The sequence below is a fragment of the Primulina huaijiensis genome, chromosome 9, assembly GCF_012295235.1.
Source record: "Primulina huaijiensis isolate GDHJ02 chromosome 9, ASM1229523v2, whole genome shotgun sequence".
NCBI classification, from domain to species: Eukaryota; Viridiplantae; Streptophyta; class Magnoliopsida; order Lamiales; family Gesneriaceae; genus Primulina; species Primulina huaijiensis.
In genome coordinates this window covers 3325373-3346573 of record NC_133314.1, presented here as the reverse complement: position 1 = coordinate 3346573, position 21201 = coordinate 3325373, and the positions used below count along the sequence as shown (strand labels likewise).

Genomic DNA, 21201 nt, shown 5'->3' with positions numbered 1-21201 from the left:
AATAGGATTAGTAGATAGAAAGTGAGTGTTAAAATCGATTGTTCAAGTATCAAAGGTATGATGGCTTAGATGAGAATAAGTTGCTAGCTATTACTTGAATAAGAAAAGTTAGGAAACGACAGTTTGGTGGTGCTATGCCCATCTTTTATTGGATTCACACAAAGGGTTACGATTAGCCATCTTTTATTCGAAAAATATAAATAGCCTTATAAAATTATATATATAAATCATAATATTAAATTTTTTTTTAATATTACTTTTGTAAAAATTTGTGTTGACTGACTTCAAGTGTTGGAGGCATGCATTCGACTGAAAATATTTTCGACTCTCTGTCACTGTTCCAATTTGAACTAGTGGAAATCCAGCACGGCCATCGGCACAAACATCACACCGTTTTAATAATTAATTAATTAAAAAAATATAGAAAAATAAAGGTTTAAACATAAAATTTGGAGTAAAATTAATAATATGAAACCATATTTTACACACACTCACTAAGTACATATGACAAGAGGGCCGGGGAAATTACATTTCTTGTTTATGTAATATATTTTTTAATTTTTATGTCGATCATTTTATAGTCTTAATTCACTAATTTGCACATTCATTTCAATTTTCGTTCTTTTTCATCGAGTGCTGATGTGACACTGAGAAATGATATCATGACATTGGAAAAAATGACAGACGTACACTACCAAAAAATTAATACCGTAAATTGACCAATTACATGATAAAAATCCAAAAATATACAAATTACAATACAAAAAATATAATTTCCTCGAACACATTACACATGCTTCATTAAACTCTTGACATGGCGAAACCTGATACGCAGCTAGTGAATTAATAATTGCAAACCGAAGAAGGTCTTTTCTGTCCTCCAAGAATCTCTACATTTCATCTGGTTTGTTGAAGACTTTTGAATACATTTTAACACCTTTTTTTTTTCTCCCAACAAATTAATCTCTCTCTCTCTCTCTCTCTCTCTCTCTCTCTCTCTCTCTCTCTCTCTCTCTATATATATATATACACACACACACACACACACACACACACTCTCACACAGCACACAAACTCTTGTGCAGAAGAGAAACAATGGAAACCAAAGCATTTCTCATTCTTTTCTTCACTCTACTCCTACAGAAGAAGCCAACCGAATCTCTTTCGACAGCCAACAAGCTTATTATGAGGAAAAATCCAAGCATAGACAGAAGCCTTTTCAACGCGAGCCGCCATTTTCGTGATCAAGCGGTAGTTTACTCACAAGAAGGGATGAAAGAAAGTGATAGGATCGAGAGATTGCCGGGACAGCCACATGTTAGGTTCAAGCAATACGGTGGATATGTGACGGTGAATCGAACTGCCGGTCGAGCTTTCTTCTATTACTTTGCAGAAGCTCAGAATTCGGATAAGCCGTTGCCTCTCCTTCTCTGGCTCAATGGAGGTATTTGTTTTTTGTTTTTTTGTTTTTTTTAAAAAGATATGTTCTAATTTTTTGAGTAAAATTTTTAGTTGTGAATTAGGTGAGATTTAGGTTATTTGTTTTTCTACGTGTTATTTTGTGTGGAATTCACATGGATTTTTTTTTTTTTAAATTTCAGATGGTATAATGTTTTGTTTCCATGGAAATATCCCACCAAAAGTTCAAAAACTTTTTGACTGCATTACGATATGATATTATAGCAGTACTTTATTTTAAATTCAAATGTGATATAAAATAACATTGTTTTGATATATACACAAAAATTTTCATGAAACGGGTACATGAGTAAGTTTTGTGAAACATATATTTTATTTGGGTCACTCATGAAAAAATATTATTTTTTATTGTAAATATAAACAGGGTTGACCTGTCTCACGAATAAAGATTTGTGTGACCATCTCACAAGAGAGCTACTCATAGATATATATATAGGGTTGGTTTATGTGTTTTTGTTAGGTTTCATTTTGTGCCTATTATTTCCTTTTATTTGTATAAGAATTAATGTACATTTTGATCTCTATTATTTTTCTACTCGTCCTTTTCTGGTTAGTTTTCAATGGTTGATTTATGTTGGGGATATAAAAAAAAAAACATATAAAATTCATAAATAGGAGACTTTTTGGTTAGTTTTCAATGGCTGATTTATGTTGGGGATATAAAAAAAACATATAAAATTCATAAATCGGAAACTTTTTTGGCACGTCGCAAACAAGAGGGATCAAACAGTCTTGGTCCTAAATAATAGGGACGAAAAAAATGTAATTATCCCAAAAATTATTATTTTTAGTATATATCGAAATTTTTCAAATTTTATATTGTTATCGTATCAAAAATTTTGGTATGATTACCATACCTTAACGAAATCTTAAGTATACCAACAATTTTGATAAATTCAATATATTTCGATACGATAATATCGTAATAACGAAAATTTTGGTATTTTTCCCCACCCCTTTTAACTATTCTTCCAAGACAAAAAAAAAAAAAAAAAAAAAAAAAAANAGACATGTTTATTAGTCTTGCAGTTTTCTTGGAATTAAAACCCATTCCTTTGGCTCGTATCATTGGCTTCTTCTTGTCATATTATAATTTAATGTTATGCATGTCGTATGTAGTAACCACGTCTTTGTTTTTAATAATTAAATCTTATTATATTTCCATCCAGCTAGAAATAAGCAATATTTTCCTATAAATTTATGAAATAAATTATTATTATTTAATTGGGATTCCAAATAATATTTAATAATTAATACTTGAAATTGTAGCCAATGAAATTAATGATTCACACATTTTAAAATTAAAATATTCGTCGCGTCACGTGGGACTATGATGAATTTATATATTTTTTAATTTCCTTAGAAAATAATAATTAATATAATATTATCTGTCAGAATTAATTAAATAATCAAGTATCATGTAATTAATAACTTTAAAGATTTAGAATTTATTGTGTTACAGGGCCTGGCTGCTCCTCTCTTGCCTATGGAGCAATGCAAGAGCTAGGACCATTTAGAGTTCTAAGCGATGGCAAAACACTCTACAAAAATAAATTTGCATGGAATTATGGTACTTTAATTTATACAGTCTCATTTTAAACAAAAAAATTTTTTAATTTTGAATATTCTTTTTGATTATTTATGTTCGTTTTTTATTTTTTATTTTTTAAAAGCTGCAAATGTGTTGTTTTTGGAATCTCCGGCTGGCGTTGGCTTCTCATACTCGAACACGACAGAAGATATCGTGACAGGAGGAGATAGTAAGACGGCTTCTGATAATTATGCATTTTTATTGAATTGGCTCGAAAGATTTCCGGAGTACAAAAACCGGGAATTCTATATCGCCGGGGAGAGTTATGCCGGACACTATGTACCTCAGTTGGCACATACCATTCTCTACCATAACCACAAGGCAAACAAGAATATTATTAATCTCAAAGGAATAATGGTAAGTTTTGGCATTCTTTTAATCGATTCAATTAAAAATATATTTTTTCTGGGACAACAAAACTTTTTTTATTATTGTTTTTACTAAAAATAAAATAAAATTTGGTCAAAACATTAGTATTGATATATTCTCGTTGGGACCAGATCGATCCATCACACCTCACTATAATTTGATTATGTTGGACAATATAAATTTTGGTCATCTAATTAGTCAAGTTCAATCTTAGTACAATAAATTGGATTAATAATTCAAAAATTCTATATAGACCAATTTACGATGCCAATTCTACATTTTTATCTTCATATAAATTTTTTAAAAAATTTTTTGGTTTTTTTATTAATATATTTTATTGTAATAAAAAAGTTTCCTATATGTGACAAAGCACAATTTGTCTTGTTGCACATATATAGACTGGTAGACATCTTTTTATGGGTGGGTTGTTGGCTGGTACCCCATCTAATTTACCACTAAGTGTGGAGAGGAACTTAATGCTTATTTGCATGCTCTCATGCCTAAAGTCATGCCCTTAGATATTTGGTCCATTGCATTCCATACATCACAAATTTGGTCTTCTAATAGGCCAAAACTATGAGCCGCAAACGCGCAATAGCATAAACATCGATCTTTCCTGTTGGATTCGACTCTGTGTGATAGCGAAAAAACTCAACCCCATGTAATAAAAAAAGCCAAAACTTTGTTTTTCTTTTCTTGCATACTTTAGATTGATTTTTGTCGAAGTGACGACGTGGGGATAGATATGCATGTTCGCAATATCTTGCATCATGTCAATGGCCTCAACAAAAATAAGAGTATATGTGCAAAATGACATTTTATTGCACCAAGACCAAAATTTAATATGTTAGAAGATCAAAACCTAATCTAGCCCACTTTAGAGATATATATGAATTATTCCTATATTTCTAGTTAAGAATAAGATATTTTCTCTTAAAATTAAAGGGAAAAAAACATCTGCTATTTTCTGGATCAACCTCAGGGACCCTATGCTAAATGTAACTCCACCATTGAATGCAACATGATGTTCATATTTTTCTTGGATAACTACAGATTGGAAATGCTGTGATCAACGAAGAGACCGACGAGAAAGGGATGTATGAATTTTTCACGAGCCACGCTCTAATGTCGGATCAAACTTTTAATAACGTCATGAAGTACTGTGATTTTTCCCCAAACTCCTCCGACGAATCGAAAAATTGCAGCCAGGCAGTCGAAGAAGCAGGGAAAAACGTCGGCAACATTGATATTTACAACATTTATGCTCCCTTATGCGCTAACTCAAGCATCACCCAAAAGCCTAAGAAAACATCGGTATGTGTCCACCTGCATCAATTAATCAATATATGCTTTTCTATACACATGTTTACATAATTACATATATCTAATATTGCGAAATTACTTTTATATATATATATATATATAGCTTTGATATGTTGCACACCAATCGTACATATTTATATGAGCACTGATGAGGTGACACTCACTTATTGCTATAAAATTTTCTATGTTTCATCACATCCAATAAATGAGTGTCACCTCATTGATGTTCACGTAAATATGTACGATGGGTGTATATCATATCAAAACTATATATATAATTGACCTTCCAAGATAATTCAATCAGCCCGATTTTTTTATTCAATTGATACTCAAATATAGATCGAGGTATAGCATATACCGACTAGCTAGTACTACTTAATAAACATTTATTAAAATTCCATTTTTATTTATTTTATTTAATTCCACAGATTTTTTTCCCATATATTTTTTTTTGGATAGAGAATAATGAAATTCTTACAAATTAAAAATGATTATATGTTATGCAGGGAATGGTTTTTGATCCATGCAGTGACAATTACGTTCATGCATACCTTAATTCTCCTGAGGTTCAGCAGGCTCTCCATGCCAATACTACAAAACTTAATTATGACTGGGAAGCATGCAGGTCAATTATTTTTTCATTAATCTCCCATAATATTTTTTATTTTTACATCATTTGAATATTATTATTAGCTGTAGGACGTACGTATAATTATAATTTTGTTATTAATCGGAATTTAAATTGCAGCGACGTCCTCAAGAAATGGCTAGACAGCCCTTCGACGATCATTCCTCTTCTCGAGGAGTTTAAGTCGAATGGACTTCGAGTTTGGATATTTAGGTACGCTATTAGCGATCGAAATACTAGTAATCGAGACACACACGTTATAAACATACGACAAATTTTGACTTACTAGAGGATTAAAACCCCATCTAGGCCACTTTAAAAGCTGATTTTTTATTGGAAATTTCTCCTTATAATCAATAATTTTGTATTTTGGAAATGCCTGGTTTCTTGATTTCGACATTTTAAAATATTTTTTCTCCATCAAATTCCAAGCATTATTGTTCTGGAAAAATGTATTTCTTTTAAAAGTAAACTTTTTTAATGAAAAAAATATATAATCTAAATTAATATTGTTTAATTTGATGTAAATTAAATACAGTGGGGATATAGATGGAAGGATACCGGTGACTTCAACATTAAATTCTATGAAGCAGATGAAACTCACAGTCAAAACTCGATGGCACCCTTGGTATCTGGCTGGAGAGGTTAGCTCATTTGCACATTACACTTGAGGTTTAAAATATTTAATTAACATCTAAATAAATGTTTTTAAATAAATCGAATTTCGAAAAAATAATTATTGAAATATCGGATTCTTTTAATAATTTCGGATAATTATAGGGAAAAAAAATTTAAATCTAAACTCCAAAACCCACCAATTTAAACACAACTGAGTCTCAAACATGAGACATCGTCGTCTCAAATTCATGAGTGCTTTGATGTCAGATTTGTATGTTTCAATGGTTGTATATAGGAGAAAATGAATGGTTCCGATGGTAACTCAAGAAAAGATTGAACATAAATACTATGAGTATCTATTAGTCGTCGATGACTTATAACTCATCAAGACACTAAAAATTCAAAGTTTTGGACAGAATGTCTGGTATTAGACTCAATTATAACAAAACTTCTAGTTAGACATGAAAAAAACATTCACAAGCCTTTTAAGGAATCTGTACTTTATAAATAAAAAATTTACAGTAACGATGAAAGATATTATCATGCGGAGAAAATATTTTATTAATCTTTAAATTTATTTTAATTTTATATTATTATTATTAAATTTATTTTTTGTTAAATAGGTTGGAGGCTATACCGAAGTGTATGAAGGCAACCTAACATTTGCTACCGTAAGAGGGGCAGGACACCAAGTACCAAGTTACCAACCAGCTAGGGCACTTTCCCTTGTCATGCACTTTCTTGGAGGGACACAGCTTCCTAATTCCTCCAGAAATTAAATCATTATATATGGGTTCACCTAATCAATTAATAACAAATTAAAATTTCAGTAAAGTTTTTATCCTTATTTTGTTCTTTTGTTTTTATTAAACAAGAAAAATAATTATCTCAAGAAACGTATTTTTTCGGATATTAAAATTTTATTTTCACGACGAAATATAACTTCAGATCCGAATCGGCCGAATGAAAAACTGACACAACTATATTTTGTAAACTTAATGTAACATGTTTTATAATTATAATAATAATTGAATTTTGTTGCTTCTCGTTGATGAAACTAAATTGCACAAAAGGTAACAGTTGTATTCACCAAAATCCGATGTAAAATTCTTATCCAACAATTTCACTTCCAATTATTCTGTTGACATTTTTTGATGTCGTATCAACACTACTATGAAATATGACTACAAATCAATAACAAGAAAAGTTATATGACTAAAACACAGTCTTGATAAGTCATATGACCAAAAAAGCAAACAAGACAACTTAAATGACTTCATTGACTATTTTCTCGTAGAAAAAACATTCTGATTCTTTTTATTCTTGTAGTGTTAAAAAATCATAAAATCTACTCCCCATAATTTTTTGGCAACACATAATGTCACACCTAGAGCTTTGGGTTGATTCTAAATTTCTAAAATATAGTTGTCACGTCCCGAGACCGGGGTTGATTGATACCGACATTGTTCAACAATCACATAATCATAAAATCACTACACCAAAAAAGGCATTCGACAACGGATTTTATCCGTTGTCCTAGCCATACTAAAACTGTTGTAACTGAGGGTGTTGTTGAAAGTCCGTTCAACGACAACGATTTTTATACGTTGTGGTAGGTCGGATTTGCGACGGTTTAAATTATATTAGCGACGGATTTATTCAACACTGTCCCTAATTTTGAATTAGCGACGGTTTATAATCATGATTTCCGTCGCTAAATTGTTTCGAAAAATAAAAAAAAACTTTTTATAATTTAATAAATCTAAAAAAACTAACAATCGAAACTAAAATCGTGTAAAAGAGAAAAATTTTAAATTTTGTGAAGTGGTGAGAATAATTTTAAGTGTTGTGAAGTAGTATAATCGTATACGAGAGAAAAATTTTAAGTGTTGAAGTGGTGAGAAAAATTTTAAGTGTTATGTGAAGTGATAAATTTGTGTAGGGAGAAAAATTTAAGTGTTGTGGAGGGAAATGGGCCGAGTATGGTGATATTTATAGATAGTTTGCAACGAGTTTTGTTTAACCTGTCGCTATTAGCGACGGTAATTAAAAAACCGTCGCAGTTTTTAATTTTGCGACTTTTTGGATCTAAACTGTCGCTAAATTTAGCGACGGTTTTAACAAAACCGTCGCCATATTTAGCGACGGGTTTTATACAACCGTCGCTAAATTTAAACATGCGACGGATTTACGTAAAACCGTTGCTAAATTTAGCGACGGTTTTGCCAAACCCGTCGCTAATTTAAAATTAGCGACGGTTTCCATTTCACAGTCGCTATATTTAGCGACGGTTTTATAAAATCCGTCGCTAAATATTGCAACGTTCTCAAAAACCGTTATTGTTTGTCCAAAAATCACGCTAATCGACAACAGTTTCTTAAAACCGTTGTAGATTGTCCAAAAAAACACGCTAATAGACAACGGTTCGTTGTCATTGACCCTAAAAAAAGGCTCAAAGACAGCGGTTTTATAGAACCGTTGTCATTGACCCTAAAAAGCGTTGTCTTTGACCCCAAAAAGACAACGGTTTTGGAAAATCGTTGTCTTTGACCCCCAAAAGACAACGGTTTTCGCTAAAACCGTTGTTAAAACACATACGACAAAGGTTTTTCACAAAAACCGTTGTCATATGTGCATTGTTGTATGCAGAATTTCTTGTAGTGAATAATAAGTCTCTTGGCACAATATATACCAAAACTAGTAAGTACATTTCATAAATAGCTCAAAATTATATTGTCTTTACGACGGAAAAGTCCAAAACAAAATAGCATTGCGGAAGCGTTTTGCAACTTAATAAAATAATTTTGAAATAACGTAACTAAACTAAATTCTTGAATTGAAACATCTTCATCACCAGTCTCAAAACATATTTTGCACATCCTACTCTACTTGTTCTTCGTTCTTATCTGGAAGAGAGAGTAAGATGTGAGTATTTGTGAAATACTCAACAAGTGAGGACCGTTCGAGACACAAAACAATATACATATATAATTTCAAATTCTTGGCATAACATATCATAACTAGAATCGTAACACATACTCATATTTCGTAATCTTGACATCATAACTGTTTACAATCCCACCATATAAGGTTCATAAACATATCGTATTTGGGGGTTTTCACTCATATCCAGTTGAATCCTAATAGTGCTCAAAACATAAGGTTCTTGCAACATAACAGGAAACAAATAACTCATACTTGAACGAACCTTTCAAAAACTGAAATGATTTCAAATTGAATTAATTTAAAACATAAGACCACTTACAAGATCAAGTATGCCAAATTATATACAAAAACCCATTTGCCTTAGTATTTCTTGAATAATTTGAAACCACAGAAGAATCACGCAAATGACACTTCGAAATTGTAGCCGCACTTTTGCCGAAAAGCAATCATCTTGCGGAATTCTTTGCGACTTATTGAACATATGGATCGGACTTGAACTTGCAGAGAACGTCCACAAGTAATTCAAATAAATTATGAATGGTGAAGATCGGGTTTGAAACTCTTTTCGATCTATTTATGAACGAAAAATAGTAGGTATATTATTCCCACTTATAATATGAGCAGTTTTCTTGCGGAGACTGTATATAAAAAAACTAACCATTGGATTCGACTAAATTTTAGATATATTATTCAGAACATATGATAGCGTATTATTAATGGTGAATATTGGATTCTAAGCAATGGAGCTATGTAAATAATTTTCCGAACATGGACAACACTTTGATGATCGTGGCAGTACTTGGGAGAGGATTTTCGAAAATAATGGAGAGCGAAACTCAAAAATTTGAGAGCTTGAGTGGTGTGAAATTTTCTAATGTGGGTGTTGCTCTATTTATTGAGGTCGAGTTGTAGATGCTTTCTAGATCGCATATTATCTATGTGCTTAAATTTTGTATTCAAGTCTTCAATTTATGATATATATCAATCAATATAGATCAAAATCTCTCTATCAATCCCTTGAGTAGGCCATTTTCGAAAATTACCTCCCCTTGAAAGCATAGGATTCGAAATCATATGCCCAAATGTTTTGCTATCCTANTGAAGTTTCAAATTTTTTTAATGATTTGCACTCACGATAAAATTCTTGATTTTCTTGGTCTTCTTGGGTTGGAGTTCATGATTCTTTGATAAATAGGATTTCAAAATTTTCATGTATAATTCTTTTTATCATGTAGAGTACTTTTATCCATCCATTTTGATATTCAAATGATATATCCCCGTGTGTGTGTATATATATATATATATTCAAATGATATATCCGTAAATATGTGATAATTTCGAAAATATGGGGTTACACTATCTATCTATCAAATCTCCTTTTAAATTTACTATTTTCGAAATCATCCACATAAATTTCGAAATACATATATACATGTATGTATATGTAAGACCGAGTGCTTACCGCTTTACCAAAAGTTATAGCTGGTAGTAATGGTACAACTCAAATTTTTTAAACCTCACAATAGCTCAAGCATCACGGTTCGATCGCTCTTCCAGCAGAGACAATTATTGCACCCAACAATTTCTCTTCCAATAATTGCACTCCATGCAATCAATGGGAGTCGAACCCGTGACCTTGGCTCTGATATCAATTGTAGGACCGAATGCTTACTGCTTTACCAAAAGCTATAGCAAGTGGTAATGGTGCAACTCAAATATTTTAAACCGCACATCAGCTCAAACACCACGGTTCGATCACTCTTCCAGCATGGAAAATTATTGCACACAACAATTTCTCTCTCAATAATTGCACTCCTTGCAATCATGAGATCTGATATCAATTGTAGGACCGAGTGCTTACCGCTTTACCAAAAGCTATAGCTAGTGGTAATGGTGAAACTCAAATATTTTAAACCGTACAACAGCTCAAACACCACGGTTCGATCGCTCTTCCATCAGGGACAATTATTGCACTCAACAATATATATCCAACATTTCTCTATCTTAATACTTGAATCTCGAAGAATCTTGACATATGTATATCTACATACCAAAATAAAAAATTAGATATTTATCACTTGAAAATCGAATTCCTTGGATAATTTGTACATAAAGGTATCAGTTATCACTTGAGATAATTTTGACAATCCTAAAAAAAATCTTTGATAACTTATTACAAATTTCGAGTACAAAAATAATACACCGAGTTTAAAATTTGCAGGTTTTTACATCACTCCATCTTTATGAGAAGTTTCGTTTTCGAAACATGGGTTGACTTGGTCTTCGAAGAGATAAGGGTATTGTTCTCGTATTCTTTCTTCCAAATCCCATGTAGCTTCTCGTTCGGTATGGTTAGACCATTGCACCTTGACGTAGGGAATGGTGCATCGTCTTAGTACTTGGTCTTTGGTGTCTACAATTTGAATGAGAACCTCTTCGTACTTTAGTTTTTCTCCCAAGTTATCTACGGTCAGGAGTGGTTCTACTTCCAATATGTGACTCGTGTTTGGAATTTATTTCCTTAGCTGGGATACGTGGAAGAATTTGTAGATTCTTGACATATTTGGCGTCGAGGTTAGCATGTCTAGCATTGGAGTTTCCCATGGAGACATACTCAGTCAAACTTCCTTCTTGTCTAACAATTCTTGGAGTTGCTCTTTTAGCTCCTGAAAGTGTAGCCATTCGGTAGGGTGCCTAGGAGATTGGTGCAGCACCAGGAACCAAATTTATCTCGAATTCTACTTCACGGTCTCGGAGCATTCCAGGCAGTCCTTTCAGAAAGACGTCTGAAAATTCTCGTACTACTGTAATATCATCCAACTTTAGCTAATCTCCTTTCTGTACTTCGTTCATTTTTGCTAGGTGAACTTCTTCTCTAGACCTCGTTGCTCTCCAATTCTGGAAGCAGAAAAAAATGTTTTCAGTTCTTGGTCTTGCCATGGTATAAGAATTCTTCTTCGTTTGGAGTTCGGAGTTTAAAATTCTTACTTCGGCAATCTTTTATTGCATGAATATTAGATAATCAATCAATCCACCCTAGGATGACGTCGAAATCTACTAAGTGAGTTGAATCAAGTCGACACCGAATATATGCAAATTGATACTAATTTTATTCTATCATAAAATTATCACAATTATTATATCAAAACTCAGAAATCATATAGAATCTTGGAACTTAACTCAATATCAATCTATAGCATATTGATTTAAATCCCAAAAATTATAACATAGATGTTATAAATTAAATTTCATTCAACATTGTACGAAAAGAAACTAATCCTCAAATAAATATCATTTTACTAAATCTTGCTTTCATCAAGACCATGAGCCTAGCACACTATAACACAAATGAGTTCATTGAATGTCTTTCTCTTTGAATCATTCTTAATATCGCAATATGCTTCAAAACGTATTATGTTATACTTTCCTCAATAGTACCGAACAATATCTCATCTTATTTTATTCACAAAAGATCATAACCTACTTGTTATCTCAAAATGCATAAATTTCTTAATACGGGAGATTGTTTCTCATATTCATTTATAACAAGATATTGAAAGATTCTAAATATTTAAAGTTAGTGTTTAACATTATTAATGACTCAAATTCAATGTTTATACAATTAATTATTGATTTATTGACACAAAAAATCAACTTTTATATTGAAATACCCAAAAATTATTACCTAATTCTTATATCAGATTTTCTCGTATTAGTTTTTCATAAATAATTTATCAACTCCGAGTCAAATATTTAATCTTAAGTTGGAAGCTTAAATCAACTTATCTCTGATATGTATATTTTCAATAATAAAGAATAATAATAATTGTCTCCGTATTACAATTCCATAAAAATTCTACAAGTAGTACAAGAAATGCATTAAACATGATTTTTTGAGAAATTTTACAAAAATAGAAATTTCAGAGATTGACACACGGATTGAAAGAATACCTCGAGATGATTCCATAACAGTTGACATAATCAAAATTTTAATTTCATACGAAAATTTATAAGCTCTATGAAACTTTCTTAAAACGACAAAATGGGATTCAAAGGCTTAGACAAAGGAATTTCGCGTTTTTGGACCATACCTCACAATGAGATGATGATTATTATTTGTTGGGTCGTTACAGAATGGACTGCACCGGCTCTTTGCCTTAATATGACATATTTTTTTCTTTTTTAATTTTTTCCCCAACTGGATTGTGAATTTGGCTGCTCTTATACCACTTAAATGTCACCCATGGACCGGAGTTAATCGACACCGACTTTGTTCAACAACCATGTAATCATAAAATAACAAGGTTCGTAACATAGTATATACCAAAACCAATATATTTCTTAAATAACTCAAAATAATATTGTCTTTATAAGAAAAAAACTCTGAAACTAAATATCATTGCGGAAGCGTTTTACAACTTAATAAAATAATTTTGAAATTGACTAAACTAAATTCTTGAATTTACACATTTTCATCACCAGTCCCAAAACATATTTTGCACATCCTCATCTACTTGTTCTTTGTTTTTATCTGGGGAGGGAGAATAAGAGATGAGTATTTTGCAAAATACTCAGCAAGTAGGGGTCGTTTGAGACACACAATAACATACATATATAATTTCAAAATCTTTGCATAACATATCATAACTTGAATCATAACACATATTCATATTTCACAATCTTGACGTCATAACATAAATCAAAATAATCACTGAAATTCATCTATTTTCTACAATTTACTAATATCAGTTCATACTTTTTAATCCTCTAAAGGGACGAGAACTTAATAATGGTTACTATCTCCCCATATAAAGGCCATAAATTTATCGTATTAGGGTTTTTTTTACTCATATCCAGTTGAATCCCAACAGTGCTCAAAACTCTAGGTTCTTTCAACACATCATAAAACGAATAACTCATGATCGACCAAAACTTTTAAAAATTGAAATAATTCATATACGAATTAATTTAAAACATAAGCCCAATTAAAAGAACACTTGTGCCAAATTATATACAAAAACCGACTTACCTTATTATTATTTGAATAATTCAGAACCACATAAGAATCATGCAAACGGAACTTCGAAAACATAGTCGCACTTAGATCGAAAAATCAGTCTTCTTGTAGAATCCTTTGCGACTTATTGAACATTTGTATCGAGCTTAAACTTGCACAATATGTCCATATGTAAGTCAAATAAATTTTTAATGGAGTTCGGGTTTGGTAGTCGGTTTGGCCTGTTAATGAACAAAAAACAATAAGTATATTATTCTCGCCTTAAATATGATAAGTTTTCTTGCGGAGGTTGTATACAAAAAAACAAACCGTTGGATTTAGCTAAATTTTGGATATGTTTTTCAGAACATATGATAGCATTTAACATGGTGAAGATTGAATTCTATGCATTGAAACGATGTAAAAACGTTTCCGAACATGGATAGCATTTTGATGACCGCAACAACACTTGAGTGGTGAGAGTTTCAAATAGGGGTGTTGCTTTATTCATTGAGGTGCATGTGCTATCTAGATCACATATTTTCACCACGTTGAAATTTGTAATCAAGTATTCATTTTAAGATATATATATCAATCCAAGACAGATCAAAATCTCTTTTTCTATACATCGAGTAGCCCATTTTCAAAATTATCTCCCTTGAAAGCCTATGATTCTAATCTTCATGTCCAAATTTTCCCTATTCGACAAATCTTTTATTTTGCAGTATATATTTAATCACTTTTATCAGTTATTAATCACCATTATTCGATAATTACAACTCATCCAAGTGAGAAGTTTCACACATACTATATGCTCACATTTATCTAACAAAGTGAGATATTACATCCTTGCATTAATGTTCTCGTTGGAGTTAGTACGAGGGACCTCGAAGTGATTACAAAGAAAATCCGGTTTATATAAATAGAGAACCTTAATTATAGTGGAACCGAGAAATTTTAGCCCACGAAGATACGCTCGGGGCTCCGGCCCGGCCGGTTGTGAAATTATAGCCGTTGTCAGAAGCTGGTTGAATTAAACGGTTCGGATTGCTCCAATTTTAAATTTTGAAAAGAAAAGGCCGATTCAACGTTTCAAATCCATTCTCTCTCTCTCTCTCTCTCTCTCCGTAAATTTCAGCTCTGAATTTCGATTTTCTGCTACAGTTTTTCTCGATCTATCAGTGGAAAGAACGGCGAATTCACTGTTGTCATGGACGGTAATCTCTCTCTTTTCGCTTGTCTTCTTTTCCGTCTATGGTTTTTGGGATGTTTTGACATAGTGTTCTTGGTTTTTTTTTTTTACTTTCGATTTCCTGGTGAATTTTTGGGTTTTATAGTTATTTTGGACTTAGTGTTCCTATTTTCAACTTCAACTGCCCGCGAGAATAGTAGGTTTTAGTGTTAATTTTTATCTGATATTAATATTCTCAATTTTCATCGTTCGGTCAGAATTGGGGTTTTCATGTTAATTTTACCTGATGTTTCTGTTCTCAATTTATTTTTCGAGAGAAATGTGGATTTTAAACTTCAGTTGATCTGGAGAACTGCTGTTTTTAGTGTTAATTTTGATCTGATATTAATATTTTCAATTTTCATCGTTCTCAGAATCGTCGATTTATAGTGTTAATTTTTACCTCATGTTCCGAATTTTAATTTTAACTATTCAAGCACACTGAGAATTTTTAGTATTAATTGTTACCCCATATTTCTATTTCGATTTCATTTGTCCCAGATAATTGTGTTTTTTTATGGTTATATTTTTCCCTATTTTTCTTTCGTTATTATTCAGGAGAAAGGTAGCTTCTAAATTTTTTAGAAATTACAGAGTTCTCTCCGATGAAAGCTGTTGGTTGGAGGAAAAATCTTGGCATTTTTTCATTCTGCTGTTGTTTACTTTATTTTCTTGACAAATTAAGAAACATAAGCGAAAAAGGGGTAGTTTTACTGAAGATCCGATGGCATAATTATTTTGAACTCTGATTGGGGATTTTTAATTTGAAGGAAATAGTGGTCTGGTAGATATCTGCAGTGCTGCCTCTGAGGACACCCAAGAATTTTGTTCTTATCCGCAGCAGACTCTTCCTATTCTTCAGAAAATCCAAGATCTCGGAGAGAAAGTAAACGTATGTGGTTACTGGCAGAAGCATTTTCATTTTAGCGGTTTCACTTTGGCTGCTACTATCGACTGTAACACTGCTTTAATTTCAGATTATTAGGAATGAACACGCGCTTCTGTGTGATGAAGTTAAGGGCTTGACAGCTCATTCTTTTATTAGTTCCGAAGCTTTCAGCGCTCTTCAGAATCTCGGTGTGTTTCCCGTTCTGTACAATCTTAGTCTCCTTGAGATTTTTTGACAAGTTTTGACGCATAAATGAAACTTATTAATGCTATATTTTGTTGAGTTATAGTCACTGAACATGAACTTCTGAAGAAGAAAAGTCATGAAGAGTGCGAACTACTAAAAAAGCAGTATCTTGAAGAATCATCTGAAAGAAAGATTCTTTACAATGAAGTCATTGAACTCAAAGGAAATATCAGAGTCTTCTGTAGGTGTAGGCCCCTAAAACAAGAAGAGATTGGAGATGGTTTGACTTCAGTCCTTGATTTTACCTCGTCTAAGGAAACCGAGCTACAGATCATCTGCTCTGATTCTTCTCGAAAGCAGTTCAAGTTGGATCATGTATTTAGACCTGAGGACAGCCAAGGTAGATAGAACTGACTTTAAATGTTGTGCATCAGCATTTTTTTTGAGCTCTAACAAATTTCTTTGAATTGATAATCATTAATCCATGAAATTCCAATGCAGAGGCTATCTTTGTTCAAACTCTGCCCATAGTGACCTCTGTATTGGATGGTTATAATGCATGCATATTCGCCTACGGACAAACTGGAACGGGTAAAACATATACAATGGAAGGAACACCTGAAAATAGGGGAGTGAACTACAGAACTCTGGAGGAACTCTTTAGATTATCAAAAGAAAGGAACTGTATGAAATATGAATTGTCTGTCAGCATGCTAGAGGTTTACAATGAAAAGATAAGGGATCTCCTGGTCGAGAACTCGAACCAACCTGCGAAGAGGTAAGGCTCTATTAATCTTTCTTATCTTGCCTTTTCTTTTGAATTATGAACCTTGTGCCCAGGGGAAGCTAATGAATAAAAAACTGTAGAAATTATATAGCTAACAAAATTCTACCCCATATTTTAAAGAATTTTCCGGTCACCCATTTGGATATTGAGTATATATATTACTGCTTCCAGGTTATAGAAACACATTTGCATTCCGTTGAACGGAGAACAGTTTTCATTCAATCAACCAACTATAGAACCAAGAATTGGGAGGAATTGCATGTTTCCTATTTTAGGCACATGGCCACATGTATCACATATTCTATACACCATGTTTCCTCATTGCTACGTGCCAAATGGATCTGACCTTGTTTTGTGGTTTTCCTGCTCAAAACAAGCTTCTAATTTATTTGCTTTAATATTTTTTATTCCTGACACATACTTCTTCCTAAGATTTACACAATTTAGGAAATAATTATATATTTTAAAATGACAACTTAATTGGCCCTCACATCGCACCGATCTTAACATCATAAAAATAAAAGAGGATACGGGTTTAACGATTTAATATAACAAAACATAGAGGAAAGGTTTTTGAGTTTCAATGGCAGAATAACTTGCATTACAGAAATAACAGACTTAAGAAACAAGAAATAAGGATATGGAATTTAAGAAGTGTCACCGTTTCTCAGTGACTCAATCTGGAGGTACTTGCTAAAAAACAGGATTCAAGAATGCTATCTGTAAGAAAGGATTCATAGTCAATATATTGATTTATAAGTTTTTCTTTTATGGGGAATGTCCACAAGAGTTAACACTTCGCAAATGCAGGCTGGAGATCAAGCAATCGGCTGAAGGTACTCAGGAGGTCCCTGGACTTGTTGAAGCACAAGTTTTTGGTACAGATGAAGTTTGGGGCCTGCTAGAATTAGGCGGTCGAGTAAGATCCGTTGGATCAACAAACGCTAATGAATTGAGTAGCCGGTCTCACTGGTAAAATTCAGTGCTGTTTTATCTGCGTTCTTTTTTTTTTTTTGGTCGAATCAGATGATTCAGTATAAAGTATTGCCTATGTTCCTATGACATTATATCATCATGCAGTTTGTTACGTGTGACTGTTGCGGGAGAGAATTTAGTAAATGGGGAAAGAACGAAAAGTCATTTGTGGTTGGTTGACCTGGCAGGAAGTGAGCGCGTAGGTAAGATTGAAATTGAAGGTGAAAGGCTGAAGGAATCTCAGTTTATAAATAAATCTTTATCTGCACTGGGGGATGTTGTCTCTGCCCTTGCTTCCAAATCATCTCATATTCCATACAGGTGTCCTCTCTATTATCCTCTATGATTGTGTTGTGTGGAAGGGAAGAGTTCTTAAATTCCAAAATTATTTTGTAACCATATCTTTCTCTACCTTCAGGAATTCGAAGCTTACTCATATGCTGCAGAGTTCTTTAGGTGAGCAAATTGATTTTTTTTGACTGATCGACTTGAATCACATTTTTAATTCTGGAACTGCTTTCTTGATTAAATATTCTGCAACAGAGACCAAGCTCTTGGTGATATAGTTTTTCTACTAATAACACCAATTGGAACTGAATGCAGGAGGAGACTGCAAAACTTTGATGTTTGTTCAAATCAGCCCAATTGCGGCTGATTTAGGTGAAACTCTTTGCTCTTTGAATTTTGCTAGTCGCATACGGGGAGTAGAGCATGGACCTGCTCGGAAACAGACAGACCATGCCGAGCTTTTGAAATACAAGCAGTTGGTATGGAGAAACAATCAATCTACTTTTCTGGTATATCAATTCACACGCACTCCTATTAATTCCCTTTCCTCGTTATTTGTTTTGCATTAACAGGCAGAAAAGGCAAAACAAGATGAGAAGGAAACAAAGAAGTTGCAGGACAATATTCAGGCTTTGCAGTTAAGGCTTGTCGCCAGAGAACATATTTGCAAAAATCTTCAAGATAAGGTATAATCTATATGTCCTCGCATGTAGAGATTGCAACTCAACATCAACTGGTTGAAGTACGAAAATTAATTTTTTTTTTCCACTTCACTCTATTTCTTGTTGTTCTTGTCACTACGATTGTTTGATATATACTCTACAGGTTCGAGACCTTGAAAATCAATTAGATGTGGAAAGAAAAACTAGAATAAAACAGGAGACCAGAGCTTTGTCCTCAATTTCAACTAAGCCCTCAGCTGTATCAACTTCAAACCGAGGACAAATGACAACTGATAAAAAACCACCTTTGCCCCCAACAAAGGCGAGGTTGCCACTTCGAAGAATCACAAACTTTATGACAAATCCTTCTCCCATTCCCTCGAACAAACACAAGACATCATTTTTACCAGTTGTGGACGAACACAAAGAGAATATATCAGATGACAGGGCAAAGCCAATTTTTAAAGCAAGGCGAGGCTGTGTTGTTGTAAGACTTCCACCATCAACAAATCAGCTTCTTCAGCCCAGAAGAAGGGCTTCCGTTGCAACTCTCCGCCCTGAATCTAGCTCAAACATGACAACTCCACTTCACTATTCGACTGTCAGATCAAGGCCTGATCGTGCTGTGGGCCGACAATCATTTGTGTGGGATCCAAAAAAAGTATGGAAAACATCAAGAGTATCTTCTCCGCTGCCACAATGGAGACAAATGCCAAATGCCGCCACAGAAGCTACACCTCTTTCCTTTAGAAGTAGTAAATTCAGAGGAAGTCCCCCTTCACAGGCATCAGGTCAGTAAACTTTCCCGAAAAGTAAATATAAAATGCGATTTCGTTTCGTTAATGCTCTGTCTCCACCACATCAGGTTCACTGATTCCGAGGCATCCTACGGTTGTGGCGCTACACAAGAAACAGTTGGTTTGGAGTCCACTGAAGTTCAGAAGCATGAAAAACAACCGGAAGTCGTTATTGTCATTACCCAAATTCAACAATTAAAATGCATGTATAGGGAGTTTTGTCTATCAGTTGTGGCGCTACACAAGAAACAGTTTGTCTATCATTTCCTTTTGTTACTTTTATATAGGGAGTTTTCCATCATGATTCTTGCTAACGGAAACTGGATCATTCTTCTTGATCATTGGGGCTTTCCATGTTGTCCTACTGAATGTAAATGACAAAGCAGACATTTCAAATGGATTATTTCTTCACTTTGTTTAAGACATGTTTTTACCAAGTCCTGCAAGTCATTCATTATAGGTGCGGCAAACTGGTTCTTCCTCTCTTTTCTTTCCGTATACGGATGCATGACAGACGTTCGACTCAAGCTCGAATTTTGACGAGCTTGAGTAGTTCATTCATAATGTATATGATATGAAACCATCGATTCAGTTTTGTTTTGTTTTTTCAAACGGTCGACCAAATGCTCAGTCCTGCTGTGAACTGGCTGTGATGGTAGTCAATTTCTTGTAGGACAAATTGCCTCTAACGAGCTCTGTGAAAATTTTGAAAAGCTAAAACACCAACGTATAAAATCAGCTGCATATAAAATTCCGAGTATTTTTAAAATTATGCATAAAATTCTTTGCAAATTCGGTAAATGTGCTTGAGTTTTAAAAAAATGATTGAAGTTTGAAAACATGGAATGGGGATTTTGTGATTTTTTGCATTTTACTAGAATGTAAAATTCTATTTGCCCAATTTTTGTATAATATATACTTTGTTCGTCAGGATATGCCCAACATTTTTTTGGGTAAACAAGCTTTATTTACAGATAAAAGAAATTGTCACTTGACATTTAAGATAACATTGAAGTAATCAAAAGAATATAAAAATAAGTTTGTGCTAAAAATAGCTTCTTCTTTTTTTTTAAAAAAAAAAATAAAAAAAATACTTGAAAATTGAAAATTAAGCTCAGAAATTAAAGCTCAACGTAAAGGCCAAATAATGGCTTTTCTTTGCAATCAATACTCACGATTAAGACAGTTATCTCAGGCCAAGGCAAGCCTAAATAATCTTTTGTAGTGTATAAATTAATTATTTGGATGATAAGCATTCCCAAAAGTAATACAAAATAAAAAAATTTATTTATCGAAATATTATTTTTCATTAACCATTTAATATGGAACACTAGTTTTTCGTTATAGATTACTCGTACCAAATTGATTTGGTTTGACCAATAATTTATCTGTAGATTATTTGTAGGAAATTGGTTTGATCAATACTTCAATAGGAT

General features: G+C 32.9%; 2 protein-coding genes across 2 annotated transcripts; both read left to right on the top strand.

Moving 5' to 3' along the window:
- The first annotated feature begins 885 nt into the window (after window positions 1-885).
- Window positions 886-6842, top strand: LOC140984116 (serine carboxypeptidase-like 40). Its single transcript, XM_073451314.1, has 9 exons — window positions 886-904; window positions 1086-1444; window positions 2942-3049; window positions 3153-3427; window positions 4493-4753; window positions 5269-5387; window positions 5511-5603; window positions 5929-6034; window positions 6632-6842. The coding sequence occupies exons 2-9, from the start codon at window positions 1096-1098 to the stop codon at window positions 6785-6787; spliced, it is 1467 nt and encodes a 488-aa protein (XP_073307415.1). The 5' UTR covers window positions 886-904; window positions 1086-1095; the 3' UTR covers window positions 6788-6842.
- An 8182-nt stretch (window positions 6843-15024) lies between these two features.
- LOC140984146 (kinesin-like protein KIN-14S) lies at window positions 15025-20182 on the top strand. Its single transcript, XM_073451380.1, has 13 exons — window positions 15025-15167; window positions 15952-16073; window positions 16159-16258; window positions 16360-16656; window positions 16758-17034; window positions 17854-18015; window positions 18124-18339; window positions 18437-18474; window positions 18622-18785; window positions 18879-18992; window positions 19132-19759; window positions 19834-19971; window positions 20018-20182. Exons 1-12 carry the CDS (start codon window positions 15161-15163, stop codon window positions 19962-19964), a joined length of 2256 nt encoding a protein of 751 aa, XP_073307481.1. The 5' UTR covers window positions 15025-15160; the 3' UTR covers window positions 19965-19971; window positions 20018-20182.
- The last annotated feature ends 1019 nt before the right edge of the window (window positions 20183-21201 follow it).

Bases quoted from the DNA above. Each gene is read 5' to 3' on its own strand.
- LOC140984116 (XM_073451314.1), top strand. From the start codon at position 1,096: ATGGAAACCAAAGCATTTCTCATTCTTTTCTTCACTCTACTCCTACAG. The intron at 5,388-5,510 runs GTCAATTATTTT...TTTAAATTGCAG, and splicing joins TATGACTGGGAAGCATGCAG to CGACGTCCTCAAGAAATGGC. The intron at 5,604-5,928 runs GTACGCTATTAG...AATTAAATACAG, and splicing joins CTTCGAGTTTGGATATTTAG to TGGGGATATAGATGGAAGGA.
- LOC140984146 (XM_073451380.1), top strand. The intron at 16,259-16,359 runs GTGTGTTTCCCG...GTTGAGTTATAG, and splicing joins CAGCGCTCTTCAGAATCTCG to TCACTGAACATGAACTTCTG. The intron at 18,475-18,621 runs GTGAGCAAATTG...AACTGAATGCAG, and splicing joins TATGCTGCAGAGTTCTTTAG to GAGGAGACTGCAAAACTTTG.